Source organism: Kryptolebias marmoratus, linkage group LG15 (genome assembly GCF_001649575.2).
Source record: "Kryptolebias marmoratus isolate JLee-2015 linkage group LG15, ASM164957v2, whole genome shotgun sequence".
NCBI lineage: Eukaryota > Metazoa > Chordata > Actinopteri > Cyprinodontiformes > Rivulidae > Kryptolebias > Kryptolebias marmoratus.
In genome coordinates, this window is record NC_051444.1 from 19,674,907 (window position 1) to 19,700,736 (window position 25,830).

At 42.3% G+C, this 25,830-nt stretch overlaps 2 protein-coding genes across 2 annotated transcripts in view; one reads left to right on the forward strand and one right to left on the reverse strand.

Moving 5' to 3' along the window:
- Positions 1 to 21,730, reverse strand: part of LOC108241591 (cadherin-8-like) — a 55,272-nt gene extending 33,542 nt beyond the window's left edge. Inside the window, exons 1-2 of the mRNA XM_037979912.1 lie at positions 21,472 to 21,730; positions 19,203 to 19,754 (exon numbers count right to left, since the gene is read on the reverse strand). Of these exons, the coding sequence (XP_037835840.1) occupies positions 19,203 to 19,460 (258 nt within the window). The 5' untranslated portion in view covers positions 19,461 to 19,754; positions 21,472 to 21,730. The remainder of the gene's footprint in view (positions 1 to 19,202; positions 19,755 to 21,471) is intronic.
- Positions 104 to 6,085, forward strand: LOC112450831. The gene is made up of 2 exons (XM_025007953.2): positions 104 to 5,709; positions 5,965 to 6,085. Exon 1 carries the CDS (start codon positions 135 to 137, stop codon positions 5,202 to 5,204), a length of 5,070 nt encoding a protein of 1,689 aa, XP_024863721.1. The 5' UTR covers positions 104 to 134; the 3' UTR covers positions 5,205 to 5,709; positions 5,965 to 6,085.
- Positions 21,731 to 25,830: the final 4,100 nt, after the last annotated feature.

Below are 25,830 nucleotides of genomic sequence, written 5' to 3' on the forward strand. Positions count from 1 at the left end.
ACAGTAAAACAGCAGCATCCACGCTCAAGAAGATAATGCAGTCATCGCATCTAGAGTGAAGCAGACCACTACTACGCCCATAGCAGCGCGGCATACAGCAGTGATCCTGCAGACGTCTCCTACTCAACTCCACCATGTCCAAAAAGACATCATCTCTCAAGACCCAGTCGGAGGCTTCATACGTCTCCTCTACAGGCTCTGCAGCAGCCAAAGCCAGAGCAAGGGCTGAGGCAGTCAAAGCCCGCCTTAGCTTTGCAGCCAAAGAAATGAACTTAAAAGTAGAAAAAGCCAAAATCGAAGCATCCATTGAATTTCTACAACAAGAAAAAGATGTAGCGTCAGCCATTGCTGAAGCAGAGGCATTAGAAGCAGCTGTTGTCTCACAGATGGAAGCACGCAGCAACCCAGGTCCTTCTGTAATAGCTGAGCGTACCGAACAATATGTCACCAGCCAGACTAAATTTGTAGAGGGGTTGGAAAGTGCTGCTCTTCAGCCATCGCAAGTCGGAAATGTACTTCAAGATAGACCGGAACTCACAAGCAATGAGTCATTACACTCTAAACAAGAGGACGATCCACAGCAAACTCCAGTCTGCCCTCCCAATTATCTTGACAACTCCCAAAACCCCCCAGTTATTATCTCATCTCCACACACTAATAAGGATTTCACAGCCGATTGGTCAAACCAAGTAGCAGCATCTAGTTTCTATGAAGCCAGACCCTCACGCCAGGAGTCTAGAGATTCCAATGTAAATGACTTTATTAGGTATTTTGCTCGCCGTGAAATAGTGTCAACAGGACTACTTCAGTTTAATGACAAACCCCAAAATTTCAGAGCTTGGAAGCGCTCCTTTGAAAATACAATAAGGGGTTTAGATCTAACGGCGAGTGAGGAGATGGACCTGATGTTAAAGTGGCTTGGCAAAGAATCTGCTGAACAAGTAGAGCAAATCAGAGCTATACACATTAATAACCCAGTCAATGGCCTCAACATGATGTGGAACAGGCTTGAACAATGTTACGGATCAGCTGAAGCAATAGAGGATGCACTTTTCAAAAGAATTGAGGCATTTCCAAAAATCACACCCAAAGACTATTCAAAACTAAGGAAGTTTAGTGACCTGCTCATGGAAATTCAGAGTGCTAAAGATGATGGGGACCTCCCTGGTCTGGCGTTCTTGGATACAGCAAGAGGAGTAAATCCCATTGTTCAAAAACTCCCCTTCCACTTGCAAGAAAAATGGATTACAGTAGGAACTAACTACAAGCGCACAAAATGTGTGTTTTTCCCACCATTTAACATTTTCGTAGACTTTGTGACTCAAGAGGCTGACTCTAAAAATGATCCGAGCTTCAACTTCACATCGTTTCCTGATTTTTCCAAACCAGATAAGCTGCCCTGGAGAACAAACAGACAGAAAGAGGTTTCAGTGCACAAAACTGATGTCGTCTCCCACCCCAGTTCAGACATACATAGATCTGTGAACAAAGCTGTGGATATTGGCAAGATTTGCCCCATTCACAAGAAACCTCATCCTCTCTCAAAATGTAGAACATTTCGTATGAAAACACTGGATGATAGGAAAATGTTCTTAAAGGAGAACAACCTTTGCTTCAAATGCTGTGCCTCATCTTCACACATTGCAAGAGACTGTAAAGTTAAGGTACAGTGTTCTGAGTGCCATGATGAGAAACATTGCAGTGCTCTCCACCCAGGACCAGCCCCCTGGCAGAGAGAAATTGAACCTGCGGTAGACCATGGCGGGGAGCCTGACTCCAAGGAACCAGAGGAGATCACTTCCAGCTGCACCCAGGTTTGTGGCACTAATGAAGCAAGTAGATCATGCTCTAAAATCTGTCTCGTGCAAGTGTACCCAGCAGGATGCCCACAACAAGCAGTAAAGCTCTATGCCATCCATGATGAACAAAGCAACAGATCATTGGTCCGCCCTGAGTTCTTCGAACTATTTAATGATTGTGGACCCAGCTCTCCTTACTCAATCAGAACATGTGCTGGAACTAAAGATACTATGGGAAGGAGAGCTATAGGCTATGTAGTAGCAGCCTTAGATGGTTCAGTCCACATTCCACTGCCTAGCCTTATTGAATGCAAAAATATCCCAAATGACAGAGATGAGATACCCACACCCAGCGCGGCTATGCATCACAGCCATCTGAAGTCAGTAGCTAATCTTATCCCTGAACTGGACTCTAATGCCCCCATTCTAATGCTTCTTGGACGGGATGTTATTAGAGTTCACAAAGTCCGTAAACAGATAAGTGGACCTAACAATGCACCTTACGCACAAAAATTAGACCTCGGATGGGTTGTAGTAGGAAATGTTTGTGTGGGTGATATCCACAAAACTCTTGCTATAAAGACTCTGTTCACAAATGCCACTGAGAAGGGTCGTCCCACAATGTTTGAGCCATGCCCCAATGTTTTCAACATAAAAGAGAAACATTGCGAAATACAAGTTCCATTCAACTTAGGGACCCAGCTTGTGGACAGCACTTGTGAACCAGATCACTTAGGATGTAATGTGTTCAAACAAACCAGACATGACAATTACATCGCACCTTCCATTCAAGACAACGTCTTCTTAAAAATAATGGAAGAAGGAATAACGAAGGACAAAGATAACAACTGGACAGCTCCCTTGCCATTCAAACTGCCACGGCAAAAGCTCCCTAACAACAGGCCACAGGCCCTGAAGCGCCTTATGTCACTTGTGCATAACTTCGAACAGAAGGAAGAAATGAAGGAACACTTTGTGGCTTTCATGGACAAAGTATTCAAAAACAACCATGCAGAAATTGCCCCACCACTAAAAAATGGAGAAGAATGTTGGTATTTGCCACTATTTGGTATTTACCACCCCCGTAAACCCAAACAGATCAGGGTCGTCTTCGACAGCAGCGCCAAATACGAGGGTGTATCACTGAACGATGTGTTGTTAACAGGACCAGATCTTAACAACTCCCTGTTAGGTGTCTTAATACGCTTCAGAAAGGAAGCTGTTGCCTTTACGGCAGACATCGAACAGATGTTTTACTGTTTCAATGTACATGAGCAAGACAGGAACTACTTGCGTTTTTTGTGGTTCCGAGACAATGACATTTCTAAAGACATTGTGGAGTATAGGATGAGAGTCCACGTCTTTGGAAATAGCCCGTCACCAGCTGTGGCCATATATGGCTTGCATCAGTCTGTTCTACGCAGTGAGCCAGACAGTGATCCAGATGTAAGGCAGTTTGTCACACGGGACTTTTACGTGGACGACGGACTCAAATCGCTTCCCACCATTGAAATGGCCGTGTCCCTACTCCAAAGAACCCGTGACACACTTGCAAAGTCAAATCTCAGACTGCATAAAATAGCAGCTAACAGAAAGGAAGTGTTGGAGGCGTTCCCTACCCAAGATCATGCTAAAGATTTGAAAGACTTAGACTTTGAAGCCGACTCAGTCATCATGCAACGCAGCCTAGGTCTCCTTTGGGACCTAGGTAGAGACTGCTTCACCTTTCGAGTCCCAGATGAGACAAAGCCCTTTACGAAAAGAGGTGTTTTATCAACAATTAACAGCCTTTATGATCCGTTAGGGTTTGTAGCGCCAGTCACTATACAGGGAAAGTCTATTCTGCGTGAACTGACAGTTGGAAATGGAGACTGGGATACACCATTACCCCCAGAAAAGGAAGAGTCCTGGACCCTTTGGAAGGACTCACTTAAAGAACTATCTGATCTGACTATTGCTAGAGCATACACAGACATTTCTCCTTCAACAGCCACAAAAAGAGAGTTGTGTGTGTTTTCGGATGCGTCTACTAAAGCCATAGCCGCAGTGGCTTATCTCAGAGTGACAGATGCAGAAGGAAACTGTCAAGTCGGGTTTATTATGGGCAAAGCGAAGCTTGCACCACGTCCAGATCAGACCATACCAAGACTGGAGCTTAGTGCTGCTGTATTAGCAGTAGAGCTTGCAGATTTAATTGCTGATGAACTTGACCTCAAACTGGACTGCACTATATTCCATACAGACAGTAAAGTGGTCCTAGGTTATATCTACAACGAGACTAGGAGATTTTATGTTTATGTTAGTAACCGTGTAACCAGGATCCGCAGATCTTCTCAGCCGAGTCAGTGGCATTATGTGGCTAGCAGTCAGAACCCCGCAGATCATGCCACTCGTTCTGTACCTGCGTACCAGCTGCCCCTTAGTAATTGGCTCACTGGCCCTGACTTTTTGCTTCAAGTCCAAAAGTTCCCACATGAGTCTCACGATCTTGTGGACCCTAGCAAGGACTCAGATGTTAGACCTTGTGTAACTGTTCTCAAAACTGCAGCTTCAACTAAGCATCTTGGTTCGGATAGGTTCAGTAAGTTTTCTACATGGAGGTCACTCACACGTGCTCTTTCTAGACTACTGCATCTCATCCACAACTTCAAATCACCATCAAACAGAAACAATCGCTGCAGCGGTTGGCATTACTGTGAGACAGGACTCACTGTTGACGAGTTTAAACAAGCTCAAAATATTGTGATTCAAGCAGTACAACAGGACGTATATTCGGAAGAAATCCAGTGTATACAAAACAACGAGAGTCTACCCAAAACCAGTCCTCTCAAGAACTTGGACCCTTACCTGGATGAAAATGGACTCCTCAGAGTAGGTGGTCGCATCACTGACTCGAACTTCACTCAAGGTGAAAAGAACCCACTTCTAGTTCCAGGCCACCATCATGTTGCAGTTCTTCTCATAAAGCACTACCACAATCAGGTTCATCATCAAGGTCGCCTGTTTACTGAAGGAACTATACGTTCTGCAGGATGGTGGATTATAGGTGGCAAAAGAAAAGTGAGCACCGTCATCTATCATTGTGTAACCTGCAAAAGACTTCGAGCTCCTCTGAGCACACAAAAGATGTCAGACCTTCCGCCAGATCGTCTTTCAACAGACCCTCCATTCACAAATGTGGGCTTAGATGTGTTCGGTCCATGGTATGTGTCTTCCCGACGCACCAGAGGAAGTGTCAATCAAATCAAAAGGCTCCAGCTGGTAACTTCGAGGCGTCAGATGTTTACAGACATCAGTGGCGTCAGGTCCAGCACCTGTCAAACACCTTCTGGGACAAATGGAAGAAAGAGTTCCTTCCTATTCTTCAGTCACGTCGCAAGTGGCAAGCCAGCCAACCTAATGTGAGCTTAGGAAGTGTCATCGTACTCAAAGACAGTCAAGTACCAAGAAATGAATGGCCTCTTGGACTCATAACTCAGGTGTTTCCAAGTAAAGACAATAGAGTACGTAAAGTAGAAATTAAGGTAGCCAAACCAGATGGTTCAAAGCTGTTGGTAAGACCTATTTCAGAAATTGTAGTTTTGGTTCCTTCATAAGATAGCTTGTTTTTTCTCGAGATTCTTTTGTGGCGTTTATTCACGCCAGACGGGGAGTGTTCTGTTCTGAAGTTGCAAATGTTATGTTTTCAGAAGCTGTTTCATTCATGTAGAGCAAAAAATGAGGAAAGCCTGCCCTCTTGTGTTCTTTTCAGGTATTGTAACTTGACAACCGTTTTTTTTTTGTAGACAGAAACTTTATTGAACGGCAGAAGTAGTCAAGAACAAAACGGCAATGGCGTCAGCACTTATTTCATGGTGTCTTTTTCGGAAGAAATTTCTGCAAATATCGTTCGCTAGAGGTTGCATTGCTGGTATGTACTAAATCGATAATTCTGTAACATTGTTTTTGCGCTTGATGTTACTCGGTAACGTATTATTTCAGTCTAAAATTAGTCGTTTTGCTATGTAAATTACACGTGAGTTGTAAGGTTGTCCAACATGGCGTCAGTACCGCAGATTCTTGCTTATGGATATATTTAGGATGTTATTTAGCAGAAATTCTCTGTAAAAGTGCATTTATGCTGCACATATTCATATTTTTATCATGTTGTTCTTCTTGTTTTCAGTTTTACCCTTTTGAATGTCATTAAACCTGCTGACAACGATCTTCGGTCTCCAGAGTTATGATATGAGGAAGGTGTTAGATAGCCTTTGCATTAGACATGCACCAGAAACGGCACAGGGATCATGACTGCAGCTCCGAACCACTTCAGGATTTGCCTCCATATCCAGAAGCTGACCACATCTCCAATTTGATGATGGATAAGTTCATTTCCCTGTCTGATTGCCTGCTCTGATTGGAATACGTCTGTATTTGCTCAGTGCTGACAGAGTGTGTGTTAGCTCAATTTGAAAGCCTGGTTACAGCACATTGCTCCGTGACTTAAAACACCCCCTCTATTCTCCACTGCCTTTAAAAGCATCATTAACACAGTACTCTTAACTTTACTGTAATTGCTGTGTTGTCAAAGGCATCTTGAGGACACCACACGGAGCTCTGGTGCGAGTCCATCCCTGCATGCTGGAGTGCCTCTCAATCAGCCAACTCAGCTCCTTTTCTCCAGGATTTGGGAGAGTTGTGATTTCTATGCAAAACCACCGAAATCAAACAGGCTCTGTGCTAATCCCTGCAGATGAACCTGGTGAGTGTGATCCTTTTTGACAAAAGCCGGTGCATCGTCTCATCCCATTACACATGAACTTAGACCCTTTCGACACACACTGTCCCTCTGCACCACTGAAGCAACGGAACTTTTAGAAATTCTGAAAATGTTAGTATACTTATTGTGATCTGATTTGTTGCAGTAATGCAGGGCGTTGTGGTATTTCCACAGTTAAATCCCTCCATAGTGTCTTCATCTTTACGTTAGGCTGGATGTGATCCAGTTATGAATCCCCGGAGATCACTTCTACGAAGCTCCTGAAGAAGAATAACTGCAAAAGAAATTGAATCTTGAGGATATTAAGATGTTGTTGAGCTAAACTGACATATAAATCAAAGCAGCATCACACTAAAAACCACTGCCTTTATCAGATTTGTGTGAGTAGGGCTGTTCGTGATTCAGCTGTGCAAACAGGACAACAGGACACACACAACACTGAGCTGTGACGAGGAAGGACATTTTCAGAAAACTAATAAAAAGGCAGAGTGTTACTGCTGTGCAGTAATTACACATCCCAGGATATCAGCAGAGTATTTTTAAAAACATCGGGCATCACAGTAGAACTAAAGGTCACTGAGACAGATGCGGTTTTAGTATTTTAAATGTACATTCTCTGAGGATGTGCTGCATGAGCGTGAGCCAGCGCACTAACGTCACAAAAACAGATAATGTCATGTTTTCTTATCTGACCACTCAGACAGAGGGGTAGACGATGTGGGCTTCTGTTTACATGCACATCTGTGTTCATGCATGCTAGCGTGAGCTGAGCAACGCTGATAAACACGTCTCATCTTGGCAAGTGGCGGTTCAAGCGGGCGCTGGCGTCTGTAAACACTGAGAGCACTGCACAGATTGAGACGGAGAGAAATGAGGGACCCGTGTGACTGCTGCTGTTCAAATGGAGGCTACAGTTTAGTTGGCTAAGGTAGTCCCCCCTCCCACTCCATATTCCCTCCCACCCAGCTCCTTCTGCCCGTCCCCCTGTAAGTAAACCATTCAGAAATCCACAGAAGTCATTACATTGTTTCTGCTCCATGTCTTCATCAGCTAGCATGGCTTCATGACGCAGATAAAGCACGGAAAATAACATAAGAGGGCACCATGCCATTTGGCTGAGATCCGTCTTTAGAAGTGAGGAGAATCATCTCCAGGGACTCTGAGGGGGTTTCCTGCTTTCATTTATTTTTTATTTGTTTATTTATTTATTAGATTTTACAGACTTGTTACTCTTCCAACTTTTCCTTCTTTGTGCTAACTTTCCTTCAAAGACAAAATGATCAACAAACATATTTTCTTCAAAATAGTTCAGTAATTAGATTAGCAGCTTGTAAAAGTGCTACAGTCTCTTTCCAAGCAGCTAGATACGGGATCCCAGGACCCCTGGCAGGAACAGCATATAAAACTGAGGAATATTTGTGTGACATGAAAATATGAAACATTAAAAACAAATCATACTTAGTTATGATAAAAAATAGTCTGGTGTTGTTCACTGTATGAATGTATTTTTGGCTTCGAAGGACAGTATTATGTAATTTGATTGTTGCAAATTGTGTGTGGGTGAGGTGAAAAAATAATTTTGCTTTAAATTCGAGTGACCGTGCAGCCAGTGAACCAGCTGGTAGGCTAAAACTGTGAGCAGTTTTCAGGCCCATCTGCTGTTTGACATTCAGGCACTTTATTTGTTACTCTGTGAAAGGATTCAGCCTCCAGGTAGATCCACAGTGCTGAGATTACAGGACTGTTTGGACAAATATCCATTACATAGTGTGATCAAAACATAAAATATAAAAAAAGCTTTAACAACTAGTGATGTTAGGCTTCTACTTTCAAGAAAACTCAGGCAAGATAGCTAAGCTCGCACAGTTTTACTCAAACAAACTGACTTTAACTTTTAAAGTAAGTTTACCTTCTGGGATATTAAAGGAGATTAATAGAACGGCCATAGCCAGACGAGACACACACTTATATAGAAAGGAATTAACTCTATAGTGGTGACACAGCATTGGTTTTATTTTTAAGTTACTTTCTGATTAGAATTGTCAGGACATAAAAAAATTCCTTAAAATATTCTCTCCATTTTAGAGAATCTAACCATAGAACAGGAGGCAGAACCTACAGGGCGTTCCATCATGTACTGCTGGTTGCTTCGTGTTTGCAATTTTTATGTTAGCAGGAATGCATGGCCTGATGGTTTTGATTGTCTGCATCCTGTTTTCTGAACCTCTAATCTGTCAAAGCAGACCACCCCCCACCCCAGTTTCCCCATTGTATGTCTGGTTCTACTGAAGGTTTTTTTTCTGTTAAAGAACAGATTTTCTTCCCCACTGTTTCCCACTGCCTGTTGCATGCTAAGGATAGAGGACTAAATTGAAGTGAGCATAGGAATAAATCTGTTTAGCTTCCTACACTTAACATTTTACTTTTTTGACATTATGACTGATTTATTTATTTTTTACTACAGAAATTAAATTAATTAATGGAATTTTAGAAAAAAATGTAAAAAAATAAATAAATAAAATAAACTCAACCATTTAAAGGTTTTTCAGTCAGTAAATTTTAGTGCATTCATAAAAAGTTGCTTTAAAATATCAAAATGCATCTATTTAGTAAACAGAAAACAAATTATTCCTATTCCTAAAAAATATGAGTTTTTTTAATGTTACCTGATAAAAACCCAAACAATTCACAGCAGAATATATTGACACTGACGTCCACAGTATATTGAATCTCTGATTGACAGATAAACTGCATTACTTTTAAATCTCACCTGCTCCCAGCTGTTACATTATTTCAGTTTTCTGATTCTTGGTACAAATGCAACAAAAGAGACAAAAAAAAGAAAAACTCAAAATGAATGTTGTCCTTCAGGAACAACATTCGTAGTGCTCTAACAGTTTTTTAATTCAACCTCAAGAAAGTTGTTACAGCTGTATTGTTCAATTGTTCTTTTGACTAGTATTCTACTTCAGAAGGACAAACCAAAAAAAAAAAATGAACACTTAATTTATTGAAACTAGAAATCATTGGAACAAAACATATTGCCTGATGCATTGCATGCCACAGTGTTAAAACAAAGATGTTTTGTAATCTGTAAGAGTATGTGTTGGGGATAGCTCACCACACAATTTCTTTTTAGTTCCATATTTGTAAAACTTACTGAGTTGCACAATTTTTTTAGGCTAAGTTTTATCAACTGTAGTGCCTACTTTGTATCAGGTTGACATCAAACCTTCTTGAAGTAGTTGGCGACTCAAACTTGACTCAGTATCAAAATATGTTGCAAATTTTCAGTTGGACTCCCACTGAATTACAAATATTAGCTACCAGATGATCAGTGAGCCAGCCACATTTTAGGTGGCCAGTTTTTGTGTGCAAGGCCTACAAAACTGTATTCTAGGCACATTATTTCACAGTATTTTGTTGCCCACCTTTGCCCACCACAAACCCACCTCAGCCTGATTTATAGCTGCTTTGGCTGCCACCTTTATGATTTATTCTCCTAAGGTATATGTTTAAAAGAAAGGTAGAAAGATTTGGACCAGTTTTTTAATGATTAATATTTCATCATCTGCATGATTAGACCTGGACATGTTTTTTTTTTTTTTTTTTTTCTCACAGAGCTTCTGTTCAGGTGTCAAAAAGACAGCTCTTGTGCTCTTAAGATGGGTTGGAGACACACAACAAAATTGAGAAGGGTTTGACACCCCCCCACACACACTGGGACTTGCCTCTTTATGACAATGGATAATAATTGCTCTATATGGAAGGAGAGGTCATTGAGAAAACCTGGAGCTGAAATGGCAATCCAACCATTGGCACATTAGTAGATAAGCATGCACTTTTTGCAAAAAAAAACAAAATAAAATAAATAAAAAAGAAAGTACAATCAGTTACTGAAATAAAGAATTAACCATTAGTGGGTCACCAAGCACACCTGGTCAATATACAGTGTAGGCTCTCAGGTTTTAGTTCACAGCTCATTAAGGAGCTCAGACACTTTTCAACATTACATTCTTGTCATGAACAAAAGTAAAATCTCAAAAAGTGGCTAAACAGCGGTAGAGTGGCTTATTGTTTCTAACTGGTTCCAACATTGGATTTGACCAAAGGTTCCACTAAGAATCACATCAGTGTTTTCACATTTTAATAAAAGCACTCCAGGAGGTTTAATATTGTATGATTTTTATCATTGAGTCATAAGTGATTTAACTGTGCAAAGCCACTACATTCAACCCCAGTTAACTCCAACCCGGGCTTTCATCAAACTCATACGTGATGATGTTCTACTAATTGGATGTTCTATAATTCATAATAGCAGAAGTTTTTCTTGGATCACTGAATTCCAACAATGGAGACAGAACAGGGGTGGGGGGTGCTTGTGTTAGCAAAGGTCTGTTAATATTTCATCAGATAGTCCATGAGTGCATGTCCACTCCACGTGCAGAACAACAAGCAGTTGCAGCTTGGGATGAAGGCAATTAGCCAGACTTCAACAACAGAAGGCCTCAAGCCCCTAAAAGCTTTTCACATGTTTCTGGCATCCTTCATTCACCCCTCATCCCTACACCCTCCTGCACCTTAATTCGCTGCCATCAAGAGCAGCTGAGAGGGTCCAATGTAACATGTCAAGTCCCTCAACGTGCGAATGGTACTGGCAGATGGCACGCACATGCACACACACACACAATAAGATTATGTGAGAACAATTTCAACATGCGGCGTGCTCAGCCCTGATTCCCATTAAGTATTAATGATTCATCTGGATTTTATATTATAACGTTTTGAATTTTTCATGCGGCCACCACCAACCACTACCGCCCCCCTGCCACACTTTCCCTCCTCCCCTTTCCTGAGCTAACCGTGATAAGAAGGAAGACTTAATCAAACAATGGAGGAGGAAAAAAAAATCCAGAGTGTCACTTTCACACACACACAAGGAAATGTGTGTTTCCATGTGTTTCCATCACCAACACCTGTTTTTTTTTTTTTTTTCCAAGTCAGGTGATTTATAAGGCAGGGCCATGTGTATCCTGGAGACTGCAGAGACACAAACACATGCACACAAGCAAGTAGAGGAATACAGGTGTCCTCTCAGGTAGAGTGGGAGCAGGGTCGAAGAGGAAAAGCATGGTAGGAGCTGGAGAAGGGTAGAGGCGCTGGTCTCTTACACCATAACCTCCCTCCGCCCAATCTTCTTTTGCCTATTATTTTAGCTATCTTTTTGTTCTTTCTGCAGAAGGGATCATTAAACCGAAATAATTAATTTGAGAGAAAGGTCAAAGCCACAGTCTGTCGGCACCCAGATACCAAAGGTAGGAGTTAGGAACGACTGAGGGGGGAACGCAAGAATGAACAAGACCATTGATCTGTTTTTTTCTTTTTTTTCTTCTTCTTTTTTATTGTCAGCCCAGTGATTGAGGTGGACCACCCTATGCTTTCTGCTCAGCAGTGATTATAATCATCATCTTTAATACCTGCTATAGGTGAAGATACCGATTTGTAGGTAAATGTCACATCTGTTGTTTACTGATGTCATTTTGTAGCTATTACTGGACCAACTGAAGAGGGGAAAGTAACAGGGACTGGGGAAAACAGAACTGTCATCTTTTAAGGGCCCAAAATAGGTACTTCAATGCCATCGTCCCTCCTCAATCTATAACTCCCTACCCATTTGTCTCTCCCGCTTTAGCCCACGTGTGCTTTGAGCAAAACAGTGAAGCCCAATGCACATCCAGCCGCACAATAGCAACATCCGCTCTTAACAAGATTACTCCAGCAGTCCCAGTTTGGCTGATGGGGCGCGTTTGGGAGCAGAGGCGCGGGGATAAGCCGCCTGCAGCCGCCTGCGGTATTTCACATACACTGGGATCTATCCATGGGAGACGAGCTTCCTGGGGAGCTGAGCCAACCGTCAAACCCACGAGAGGCGCAGGAAGCAAGAATTTGGAGCTGCTTCTGCTGCTCATGCCCACAACTGTGTCTGAATCAGGGGCCAATTAGCAGGTTTCAGATAATCATAAGCTTTAGATTTAAATAATTAGATTTGAATAATCATAACCTCATTTACAGCAACTAATTCTTAGCCAGTGATTTGACAAGACAACAGTCCATATTCATGAGTGAACAGACTGTCCAACAACACTATGCTCAATTATCTTTTAAATTTAGACATTGCTTTTTTTACAATCTGTTTGTGCATGGGTTGATGTTTGGTCTAAAAAATCAAGTCTTACTTAAATCTCTGATCAAGACAAAACCTGAGAAGTTTAAGTAAAATAAAGTTAAATACATTTGAGAAAACAAAGCACCGCAAGATGCAGATCACTTCTAGCAGAGTTCAGTGAGGCATGGAGTTGGCAAGTCTGATATTGTTCTACATCCATCCATCTATTTTCTTTACCCACTTTTCCTTCCCGGGTCGCTGGGAGCTGGTTGCAAGTCCATCACAGGACCACATAGGGACAAACAAGATGAACAACCATTCACACGCTCACTCACATGTTGCACAATATTTTAGTGCCTTGAGTACGTATGTGTTGGGGACGACTCTCAACTACTACCATGCTAAAATGTAGCTCAGTATTTTTAAAACTGACTTAATTAGAGTCATTTTTTGTGTTTTCCAAGGACTGCTGTAGCAGCCATCTTAATCCAAAGATAACTTTCTGAGAGTTTCATTAAAATCGATCCACTGATTCATGAGATATTTCACTCAAATAAACAAATAAACACACACACAGACATAGGAAAAACACTTGGGATAAGGTGATAACAAGAACAACACTCCACCTTTTTAAAACGAAAGAAGACATGACAACGCAGCAGCCAAACCTTCAAGGTGAACCACTTTAATTCCTATAAATTAGTAAGAGCAAAGTTCAAGGCAGAGAGCCAGATGATTTAACCGACTAAACGCTCCACAGCCACACAGCCAGCACAGGCCAAGCCCCGGCGAGCCACACAGAGCGAGGCAGGCGGGAACAGATGAGACGAGAGGGGGTGCAGTTAAGTGAGGGGCTGGGATGGAGATTTGGATTTAATGAGAGGCCGGGAATTCTCTCGTTTTCAGCTGGAAGAGTTGGGGCTCCACTGACCGACAAATGCCGACACAGGAGCGTGCTAATCGTGGCGACGTGGTCCAGGGTGAAAGCATAAAGGGGCCATTTGCTGTAAATTAGTAGTGATGTAGAAGCACCCCCTCTCCCACTGTACGACACGAATTAAATCGTGCAGAGCCACAGATGTGACTGATAGCAGCAAGCTTGTTATTTTGCCCAGGGACTCTGAAGCCGTGTGAATTGATGTGCTTTCCTGTTAAATTATTATTGCAGCTGATGCATGTACACAGGAGAGCAGGCAGGGAGACACGCGTCATGTGCCTGCTCGTGATACACTGAGCTGAAACATGATTTCAGCTCCCCTATGAAACGTACACAGGGAGAAAATGCACTATGCAATTTAATGCTCAGCAGTCACACTATGTAGGTGCATGGGAGAGAAACACATGAGCTTCATGCTTAAAAGTGTGGGAGGGATTACAAAGACAGGCAGGGGAAACAAATGAGAGATATTCCAAACATGACATTTGCCAAAGGTAAAAACACTTCAGCACGTCCACTAAATCATCAAAAGGCATGCTGGTTAAAATAATAAAAACACTTTAAAATCACATTTAGGACACAAGCAATATCAGTATAAAGGAGGAGTAATAATGCCAGGGACGATAAGGTCACCTGTAAATTTGAAGCGCCACAGAGTTCAACCTGCCCAGCTGCACATACCCTGCAGTTTGGAGGGAAGTCTTTCATAAATATGACAACCTCTGCAAATGTTTGTGGAGATACGCCCACAATAAAGCTTTACGGACGCTTTTGTATTCTCTGCCGCACACCTCGCAGTCTAAATATACTCCCACCTGAGCCTGTGTCCGCTCATCTCATCTCAGTCTGCCCAGTGGAGTGCTGTATGACACGCATGTGCACACACATTTACGCTGCTTGTTGATGGGAAGCAGGACGACAACACAAAGGACGCAGACGACCTGTCAAGCTCTTCAAGGGCAGCGCTAATGTGATCCCACAGCTCTATCAGAGCCCAGTGTTTTATTACAGAGCGGGAGGGACGGACACGCAGAGAGATTGGAAACGAGCGAGGAGACTGTGACCATGGTCCATTGATATAATGGCCCCGCTGGCATTAGTGATATACTATACAGGTGGGCCTCGGGGAGAGAGGCAAGCACAGTAAGTGAGTCTGAGAGGGCGAAAGAAGCGGTACACAGAGAGATGTTTGCTTTTTTTTTTTTTTTCTAAATTGCACATGAGATGGTGATCTGAGAGACAGAGGAGCCCGCTGCTAGACTGCAGCTCAATACAGATTTGTGTGGTGCTGCTTGAAGAGAGATTATAGAGCTGTATTCCTGGAGCTGCTGTGGGTGTGAGAAAGCAAACGGAGTAAAGTCCAACAAACACTGACGGGGCTTTCCGTTTCTGGATTTAATAACAGCTTTTGATTCAACCCTCTCACTGTGGCACTGCAACCTGTGTCTAATTTGGGCTGGATTTGAGAATGTATTATATTGGAGCCAATGCTTATAATTTACGCGTCATAATGGCTATCAATCACTGGCAATAATTCGGCTAATATTCTCATTACCTCCCACTCCTCATCCATCAATCAAAGGCAGAGCCAGCTCAGCTGTGGGACTAAATGTAGATAAAAGGCGGGGGGGTTCAGCATCCATTGCAGACAAAATCTGTGGCAAAAATCGAAGAGACAGATCAATCTTTGATCTGTTGTACCCTGGCTTCATGCAGGACTGAGGGGTCTCAGGCTGAGTTCGGGGCCTGGTGTTGCCTCAGACCTGCCAAACGCTTGGAAAGATTTTAACAATGTCACTGCACCACACCTCATAAGCCCCAGGGGCAAGCTTACTGAGGCTCAAGAGTCACTCTCTCCATAATCACCCCGTCACAGCCAGAAAGAAAAGGAGAGTGGAGGTGGAGGACAGAGACACAAAGCAGCTGATGTCCCACAATTTGTACTAATAATTAATAATAATAATAATAATCCAGGGGAAGAAAAAATTCAAATGAAGGGGAACTATCTCAGAGAAAGATTAAAGCACAACCAAGGTGGTAAACAGAACAAAAAAAAATGCAATTAAAACTCAGGAATGAAAATGTCACTTTACAAGACACAATCCAATAAATACATACACATACAAGAGGGCCACCTGCTTTTACAACACACTGAAACAAATAAATTTCTCTGAGATCTTTTATTTGTTTCACCTGAATGCATGACGTAAAAAAAATAAAAAGAAAAAAAAGAAAATAACAAGACTGAGCCATTTCAAAGAAGTCTACACTCGAAGTGGCTCTTCAGTTTGTGGAAGGAGTGCAGCCAAAATAATATAAACACCAGCAGACTTCCATTATAACACCAATCTGATGCTACTCTCTCCCCTCATGTTGCGAATCCTCTCAAACATCTTGTTAAAAAGGATAAAGCTCATGTTTCCCTCCTTAAGAACCTATATGAGGAAAGACAAAGCCGTTTTTTTTCTCTTTACAGACACATCCGTTTTCTTTGCAGAATCAGTAATCAAAGCATTTTTTTTTCCTTTTCTGTATCACTGTCAGTGCTTGCAATCTTGCACTTCAGTCTGAAATGATGAATATTAATGGTTGATTACTGATTCTCTTTGTGCAAAAACACACACAATGCTGTGGTTGATAAAAGTATTGGACAATGGGAAAAAGGATCAGTCAGTTTAGTGCATCTTCACTGCATTTCAGGCACCGGAATCCATCATTAGTAATCCAAGCAGAGCAAATGTTAAATGATCTGAGGAAAAGGGCTGTAGAGAAGTCATGTCTAAGACTGTTAGAAGCTGCCATCAATCTGCCTCACACTACAAAAGAAAACGCATCCTGATCTCGCTTTGGTGCAAACGCAGCAATTTGTTCGCTGTTTGCCTTTTGTTCAAACATGGTGTTTTGTCTTTAATGGCCTGCTGTAATTGAGTTGCTTCGTTGTATGTTTTAATAATTGAGGCGGATTTGACTGGAAAGGCAAAACGATGGAGAAATGTGGGCTGGTTGGTTTGGATGAGCCTTAGACCGAATGGAGGTAAATTGGGAGCTGCTTTTGGTTCCATTGGTCTGTTTGGATCTTAGATATTTAGCATTTTGAGCAGCCGTGTGTTCTTGCACTCTGTCTATAGGGACTGTTAAAGTCTATCCACTTTTTACACCTTTTGCCTATTCCTGCTCTTAATGATGGGATATTTCTGAAGCAGCCTTGGCTCGTGATGAGTAATCCTAAAATCCCTTCCAACTCTGTGTTCATTTTAAGCTACAGCCGAGCAACAAGCTTTCACAGCTGTCTCCCCTGCTCCACTTTAACAGGTACCGCGTGTCTGCCTTGGCCGCCGCCAACAGGACTGAAGGGGGCTGACGAGCACGTCGCTTACTGAATCACAATGTCAAGAAATGGGATGCTGGAGAAGAAAAGCAAAGGGGGAGAGAGGGGTGTCATGCTTTGTGGCCCTCCTTCTCACTCTTACTCTCCTTCCTCTGTTTTCTTGCCGTTATGCTAATAGCCTGAGCTGGAAGAAAACATAGCAGATGACACAGTTAAAAAAAAATCAGTGATACAGTCTCTTTCACAAACTCTTATTCCCATACTTATTGGTGTAGATGAGGGTAGTCCAGTCGCAGGCAAAGATTAGGGATGAGAGTGGGTGAGTGGGGGGTGGGGGGTAATTATAGCTCAGAGTGCAGCAGCAATAAACAAACTACAGCATGGAAGGAGTCCAATCCTGGCCTGGACTTCCTCGATAATCGGCTACCTCAGACTCAGGCAGCCTCACACACTGCAGAGTAAATTGTGCACAACACACACAGAGAGCTGTGTGACCCATTTGAATCACACCTCCCACCCATTTGATTCATCTTTTAATTAAGCGTGAGAAACGCTGAGAAAAAGGGGGAAGCAAAGGAGATTGGGGGTACAGAGACGGGGGAGAGAGATTTATAGTCTTGAACCGATGTGGTGCCATCTTGCTCTAACTTATCTTGGTTCTGCCAGCCATACTCATGAGCACTTAACCTTGCAGTGAACGCAACCCATCATCACCGCTTTGCAAAAAGCTAGATTTGCCCCACTACACCGCACCCAATCCTTACACTGTCCTTTATTGGGAAGGTGCTTGTACCTGTGACTAACCACATCCAAGAGTCAGGTTTCCAGGCCTTGGCGGATGACATTCTTCATCATCTGGACTATAATGTTTCCAAATTGCTGCAGACGACTTCCAGAACATTTTAGTTTCTGACCAAAGATAAAAAGTGACCAAAACAAGAGTTTAACATTGATAACACAGTTGTGTTAATCACATATCTGTCTTCAAATGTTGCTTTCATATATACCCTCCCCACCCAAATAAGAGGAAATACGATTATGTAACCATTATGTCTAGTCTTTGATGCTCTGTAACTCACAGCTGCGATACAGGCCACTCACATTCCAAGCTCACGTGTGGATGCCGTGGTCCCCGCGAGTGTTTGTTTCTGTCAGCATCCTAATGAGCAGCCATTGTAGAATCCTGCAGAGGCTGCCTAAATGACTCGTCTGAAAAATTAATGCATCACTTAACAGCATTTTTGTGTTTGTACGGTATTCAGGAAACACAGGTGCAAATCCCGCTTGGTGGCAAAATGTTTAATTGATGCAGCCATGTGACAATGTTCTGAAAAAAGAAGAAGTAGGTGGAAAGTTTCGAGTATTTACCTGAGCAATCAGTGGCTTATTATTTAGGTTAAACAGAAACAGAGGCAACCCTGCAAGCTGCCATGTGTGAGAAGTTAAAAAAAAAATTTTCAGTGCTACTGAAAACAGAATATCAGGCAATTATCCAGTATTAGATGCTGGTAAACTGTTTGCAAAAGCTATTACCAAACAAGATCAAATAATATGGTTGATATGCTGTGTTCCGGCTCCTGCCAGAGTGGCTGGATGATACAGTAAGGTAGGGAAGTGAGTGTGGCTGCCAGGCTGACTCTCCCCAGGTGAATACCAGCAATGAGCTGAGAACAAGCTGCTTTGGCCAGACCGGCCAGCAGCCTTCCACTCCCCCCAGAAAGATGCCTGACTCTTCCACACGGGCCAAGGAGCAGGTGGCCCCGAGCCGCAGGATGAGCCTGCAGCTCTGCAGTGGAAAATCTAACCCGGCGTACCTGTTTTATGTGTGCCAGGCTCAGTCTGCACAAAATAAAATGTTTTCTCCTCAACCTGGTGTTCTTTCTGAAGAAAAATTTTAAAATCCGAACGAAAATTCAGTTTGTTTTAAGGGTGTCCAAAGACAAATATTAAAATAATGCCACTTTTTTTTTTCAATGAGAGTTTAATTATTTCTGTATGTATTTTCATACCCCCACCGAACCCCCACCCCCCTTCCTTCCAGGCCTTCGTCCCAATGTCTCTGTTTCCCCTTGACAACCAAAAACCCTCCCAGTGCCCATGGGAAGAACAAAAAATAAATAAAAAATTAAAATGGAGGGAGCATTCAGATGGCCGAATTAATGTTTGCACACGATAAGCGAGCTTAATATAATGCTGACAATCACAACACTCACCCTGCCAACCAGAATTGGATCGGGTCCAGAAAATTCCTCCAACACAAACATTTGATTCCAAACCCATCCTCTCTTGGCGCGGCTCAGTAATCTTTGTCCTTCGCCAAGACCACTTGCCGCCGCCGCGGGCCCACCGGTTTGTGTACTTCTGGACTGGCCTGTGATAGGAGTCATGGAGACGGAGGGAACACAAGTAATCCACACCAGCAGCAAGGACATCCACAGATCCACCAGCATCTCCTCGGACCTCTTTGTCATCCTGTTGTTGTGTTTTTTTGCTTGTTTATTTTGCTTTGTTTGTTGGTTTTATTGGACTCTTCTTTTTAATCTCCGCCTCTTGTACCACCCCCTCCCCTCCTCCTCTTCAGATCAACAGCTCCTTCTTAGATAACAAGAAAAGGTTACTTGTGTCCTCTTTGAACGGCGGAGCCTGCATTCATGGTGTGATAAAGGTCACTTGCATGGCTTGGCATGCCTCCATAGCAGTTGGTGAAGGGGGGGGTGGGAGGCTCGCAGCGCAGCATCCATTTGGCGTTACTCCGAGGGGGAGACCTAAAAGGAAGCAATCGCAGTTTGTTAGTTGTCTCTTAGACTTCTGAGAAGTCCTCAGGGCCTATGGGAAGTAGAGCCAAAGAAACATTTGAACAAGTCAGATGTGACAGACAGAAGAAAAAATAAACTGCAGGACATTCTTATTTTAAAACTGGAAGTCAACATGTCAGTCTTAATATTTATTTATTTATTTTACAAATGATCTCTCTGTGCCTGCCTCAACCCTCTTTATCCCAATCTTGTTTCCACATGATCCTGCTCCAGCCGAGCAACAAATGCACTCCAAGGCTGTATCAGATTGCTTCCCTGTAATCTGATGTTTGGGGGGAGATTATTTCAATGAGATTTTTTTTTTTGAGGAAATCACATGTTCCTTTGAGATTAATGCAATGACAATGAGCGTCAGGTTGTCGCAGACAGATTCCTTCTCATGCAGATGTGGCTGCAGGTTTAAGCAGAGAGGGGATGGCTGCAGGTGAGTCAACAAGGCTGCAGCTCACTGATATCAAAGTCACCCAGATGAGATCAGAAGGTAGACTGAGAGGCATGTTTACTTACTCAATCAGATACAGAATATTACACTGGAACTGTTTCTTTTGATAACCATGGTCACTAAATTTCTGTTTGTTTTTGATTATAATTTTTTTCTACACAGAAAATCTGTAATAAAACAAATAATTAGGGCAGAGGAACAGATGATAAAAAGGGTTTATATTGATGTTAATTTTATCCTTTGATCTACAACATTTCAAGTGAGAAGGAAGTGGTAAAGCTGCTCTGTTGGATTTGCAGTTTGCAGACACAAAGGCTCGGCTCAGAGTTGTGATGCAGGTGGGCATGATCTCACTGCGCCCAGCGCCTGGCTTTCAGCACAGTCACACTCACTTCTGCTAACTTTTCCCCTTCACCTTTTACACACATCATTTCCTCATGAACTGCTCGAATTATTGCTACTGTATATCTACAAGTAAGATATAAGCCGTGAAGTATCCACACCTAAGGCTCAGAGCAAAAACATAAAAGAAACTAAAAGATGAAGGTTCATAAAGAAAAAAAACCCGAAAGGGTAAGGGGGATGTAAAAAGATGTACACTTTCTATTCAATATAAACCTGAAATGTTGTCTGATCGGTTTAACTCACTTTGTGAGTTAACTGGTGAGCACTCGTTTCGTGAGAAGCCGTTTCAGCACCACGGGTGCAGGAACAGCTCCCCCCGGTCCTCGCAGCTCAGGCTGCGGAAGAACTGTCCAAGGTACAAGCGTGGAAAAAGGGTTCCAATTTTTAGGAACCGAATTGGCAAAAACCCTGTAACTTTTATTCTTTCTAATGCTTTTAACACTTCCTACTTCCACCACATTCGCTTTGTCTGAAGTTTCCCCCCCTTATTAAGCAGCCAGTTTTTCCAGTCCATTTTTTTGCGCATCAGCTGTGTAGCGGGAGCGCACGAGCAGTTCGATATAACGGGTTTGAAGCAGACAGCCTCTGTCAGTGAGGAGCAGAAAATAAAAGGTAAGCCCAAGTTGCAGACCTTTCTGCAGACTTGCTCAGTGTCAGTCCGCTCCTGGAGCTGCTGTGCAGGACAAAACCTCACAGAGGAGCCGTGGATGCAGGAGGATGGGATGTCTAGTTGTACCCCCCCCCCCTCGCCTTCCATGTCGTACTGTCAGCAGCAGCCCCCCGTCTCTGATGTGATTTTATTTAATGGCATGTACTTACTCGGATCCTTTCCCGCTTCTGCATTGTTCAGTCGTTTGTCTCTCACCCCGTTAAAAATACGCCAAAAACTCCTCCATGGGGCTCTCGTTCGGAAGACGGAAAAAGGTGCAAAAATTCGGGTCTAAACAAAATCCGTCCTGCAGTTTTGTCAGTGCGGAGTGACAGACAGACAGTGGTTAGGCTCACAGGAGCTCCGACAGGCTCGCTGGCCGACTGGAAAAGTGAGGAGGAGATTGAGGAGAGAGCTGCGCGCCGGAGAAAAGAGCCTCCCTCCGCTGCGCTCATTGGGCTGATGAGGAGTCGGGTCAACAGGCGCGCAAATGAGCGCGTGGCGCGGACACGCAGGAAGGTTATAATCTCATCCCATACAGCTGGCAAAATGTTCTCAGCATGTATAGTTATAAAAATACAATTATTTTAAGACTTTTTTTTCCCTTCTTTAGTTGCAGCATGGAAATACCCCCCCAACACACACAAACACACACACACACACACACACACACACACACACACACACACACACACACACACACACACACACACTAGTTTTTGCTTAATTGTGAAATGCATTAGACGGGGAGGTGAAACGAAGCCCGGGCTGCTCATTTACAGTCATTTGATCGGGTTAACCAATGAACAGATGGATCCACACAGCATGGCCCAGTTGGCAGGAAGAAAAGGGAAGAACTCTGCCATCATTTCTGAGCACCTGTACAGTTTTACTATGTAGTTCACTTCCATTTTAGACGTGAAATAAATACATAAATACAAAATAGGCATGGAACTAAGGGAAAAATAATAATAATCTCAGACTATTAAAAAGAGAAGCAGAGGTGGTGGTGGAGGGAGGTGTTACCCAGGCCTATTAAGACAGTTAGAGAGAAAAGGTCATGCTCATCATTGCGCAGCTGATTTAAGAGTGTGAGTGGAGTGTGTGTGTGTGTGGCTGTGAGTGTGTGTGACTGACAGTAGAGCTGCCCGTGCTGCTGTCCACAGAGGGAGCCCTCTAGTGTTTGTGTGGCTGCTTGGCAGCAGAGGAGCAGGCCTCAGGGAGAAAAACCTCTATTAGTGCAGCAACACGGCTCATGTGGCTTTATTTAAACCTTTGACAGTATTTTGGGGTAAATCTCTGAGCTTGTACTGAACACTGTACAGGCACCCCCTTGTTCTGGTAATGTCACATTCCATTCTCCTCATCCCTGTGCTTCAGTGTATCCAGTGTGCATAGCTGTGCTAATAAGTGTTGGTTAAAAGACTGAGATATGGCACATTATTGAGCCTCCTTGATTAGAAGTCACCATCTAGATTTGGCTGTAAAATATGATCAAATTAATTTTAAATATAGTATGTCATCTTAACAACAACAATCTGTATTTCTATTAGTTTTTTTATTTTGGTTTTTCGATAAAATCTTTCTCTACAAAAGCATGGGGAGACATTCAGCTGATCAAAAAAGCCAAAAGTCACTTGATCATAGAGTTTATGTGTATTCTGTACAAATGCAGCAAAACATCTTTATTTTGCCCAACTTAAATTCTTGCTGTCTGATCCTTATCAAACTCTTCTACAGCTGAGTTGTATTCCTCATGAGAAAAGTCCAACTGACCAAATGGATATGTTTCATAGTCTGTTGAAATACCATAATGTGTATGAATACCAGCTGCTCATTACTATCCTCACTGCCTAGTGCGAGCTCATCAGCTCAACTACACATCCTGCACATCTAGCACTTTTTTTGCTCATATTTTATGTATCTTTTTTTATTTTGTAAAATCCTGCCATGGAAATCCATACTTCATTAGCCACCTGTTTTTTATTTATTTATTTTTATTATTGTTGTACAGTATTTAAAAAAAAAAATAAAATGCGCTACTGTCTAGTAAGTTTAAAACAACAGATCTGCTCCTCACAGGCTCTTTCCACAGGAGGCCTTTTGACCTGAGTGCCAGAGATCCCAATTAGCAAAGCCATCAAGTCAACCATTATTTATTTCGGTACCATTTAATTTTCCTCCCACTCCTGCTTTGATGCTGCAGCTGCATTTCAGACGGGAATTCTCCAATCATCTTTTTTAAAAGCCCTTGCTGCATAATGCATCAGGCTGTAAATGTTGAGCCATGTTTCTCTTTCTCCATATGAATGAAGATTTCATTGATGGACATTCTGAGCATATTGGTTATGCATGGGTGGAGATAAATGTATGAAAACTGCTCAGGGGTGGCTGTTCATCTCAAATTGCTCTAAATGCTGAAGTGCATAAAAGAACACATTTGAGTAACTGAAGTTATGCATTTCTTCAACACAATTTGACGTAGCACTCAGTCAGTCATACACGAAAGCCTAAACGACTGGTAGATGCAATGCTGTCATCAGAATCAGCTGGGCTGTTTTTATTGCCAAGTTCTGGTTAATTGACAGCAAGTGAATCCAAAATAATTAAATCGTTCAAAATTTCTTTCTGGAGCTTAGACTTTTGTGCAAATGAGATGGTTCACAATTTAAATTAGTGATTAATTCCACTGACATGGCCCCTGCCAGTGATCAAAATATCAGAAGGCTTTGAAAAAGGCAAAGTAAGTGAAGGGGAAATGGTCTTTAGAAACTGAGCGTTCCCAATCGATCATTAGTTACTGTTTTGTCAGTGGTATTAATCACAGAGCTGTTGCAGTGTGTACCAAGGACCTACACGTCTACAAGTTACCACACACATACACACATACACACTAACAAAATATCAAGAGTTTGGAGCTTGATTTAGCTTTAACACTACTGTCACAGCCATGATCGCACCCAATACATTTCTGACCTGACACCAAATATTTGATGACCTTGATGAGCAGTTTACTCTAAAACAGTTTGTCAGGACCAGAGCGTTCAACACTGTAATAGTACGTTTTGATATGATGTACATTCAATATCACAATTTGTAGTTTTTGTTTCTGCCTTTTCAGACCAAACAGTTAAATATACTTTATGATTGTTATAAGGACTGTTGTCATGCATAAAGGCTTTAAAGATCTACATGTTTGCTTTTGCACCACAAGGGGGATGCTGGGATTGCACAACACTTCGCCAGTGGTCCATAGTCACGTCATTTAAGGCGGAAACATAGTTGTTCAGGCTTCCATGTACATGAAGGCAAATGGTGCTTCTATGTTAGCAATGTGAATGCAGTTTGTATAGTACAGGTGCTGGAAGAGCATTTACTTTTCTCAGCCAGTCAAAGTACATTTATGCATAGACCAATCACATCCCCTTATTTCGCTTGGGAGTCCTGATTGAGATAAGAAAGCACTAACTCTGAAGTAAGAGCTAAAAGAGACCCAATAAACAGTTCTTATATAAGGACTGTGACTGGCCACATTATTGCCAGTGCAAAAAACAACTAAAAGGTGATCTACCTCAAATGTTTATAAGGAATGTAAAGTGGTCCCATGTGGTCTGAAAGCACCTAGTGAGACCATAAACCTTATCTGAAAAGTTACTGTAGCCTCATGACTGCACAGGTTCCTCCATGACAAAAGCTGCAAAATCTCTTCCTTTTTGAAAAATCCAAGGAGTTTCCTTCAAGGAAACTTTCTAGAGCTCTCTTTGGTTCACAGTTAAGAACAAAAAATGCCTCACAGACTCAGGACTATTCTTTAATATTCAAAAAAAAAAACTGTTCAGTCGGTAGCAGCTTCACCAGTGTAAAACCATAATGAACAGCCTTCTGCTCTTTGAATGAGAGACCCTGAAAAAGAATTTTGAAATATAGAAAGTGTCCTTGTACAGTTCAGACCAACATAGATAAAAAAATGAATTTAAAGGTGACATCTACATGACTTCTAATTGATCCAAATATTAACTTGTTGAGTAGGTTAATATCTTTACAAGGAGGGTTAATAAACCTGAACTAACAATTCTCAGTTTGAACTTGATCAAATCAGATGCCACACAATGTTGCAGCCATTTGATGTTATATCTTAACATGGCTCTTTCAAATAACTATTGAAGTTGAACTTTAAAAACAGATGTATACTAGTCTTGCCTGTTTTGGGAACCTCAATCTTAGAAAAAAAAAATAGCAATATACCAACTCCGGTCCATAGGACTCACTGTCTTAAATGATTCAGATGCCTCATGGTCCACTGACAGGTTTCTTCAGAACTTGACGACCTGCTGAAGAAGTATTTTAATCTATTGAATTAGATTTCCTTGAGCAGGGTAACAACTAAAACCTGTAGAACAGTGGACCTTGAAGATCAGGGTTGAGGCAGTCAGACGGCACATACAACAGTGGGGGTTAAGTTTCATTTTTTGATTGGCTGCAGGCTGTCCATTATTTCAGATAACTGACAGTTACTAAGTAGTTTCACG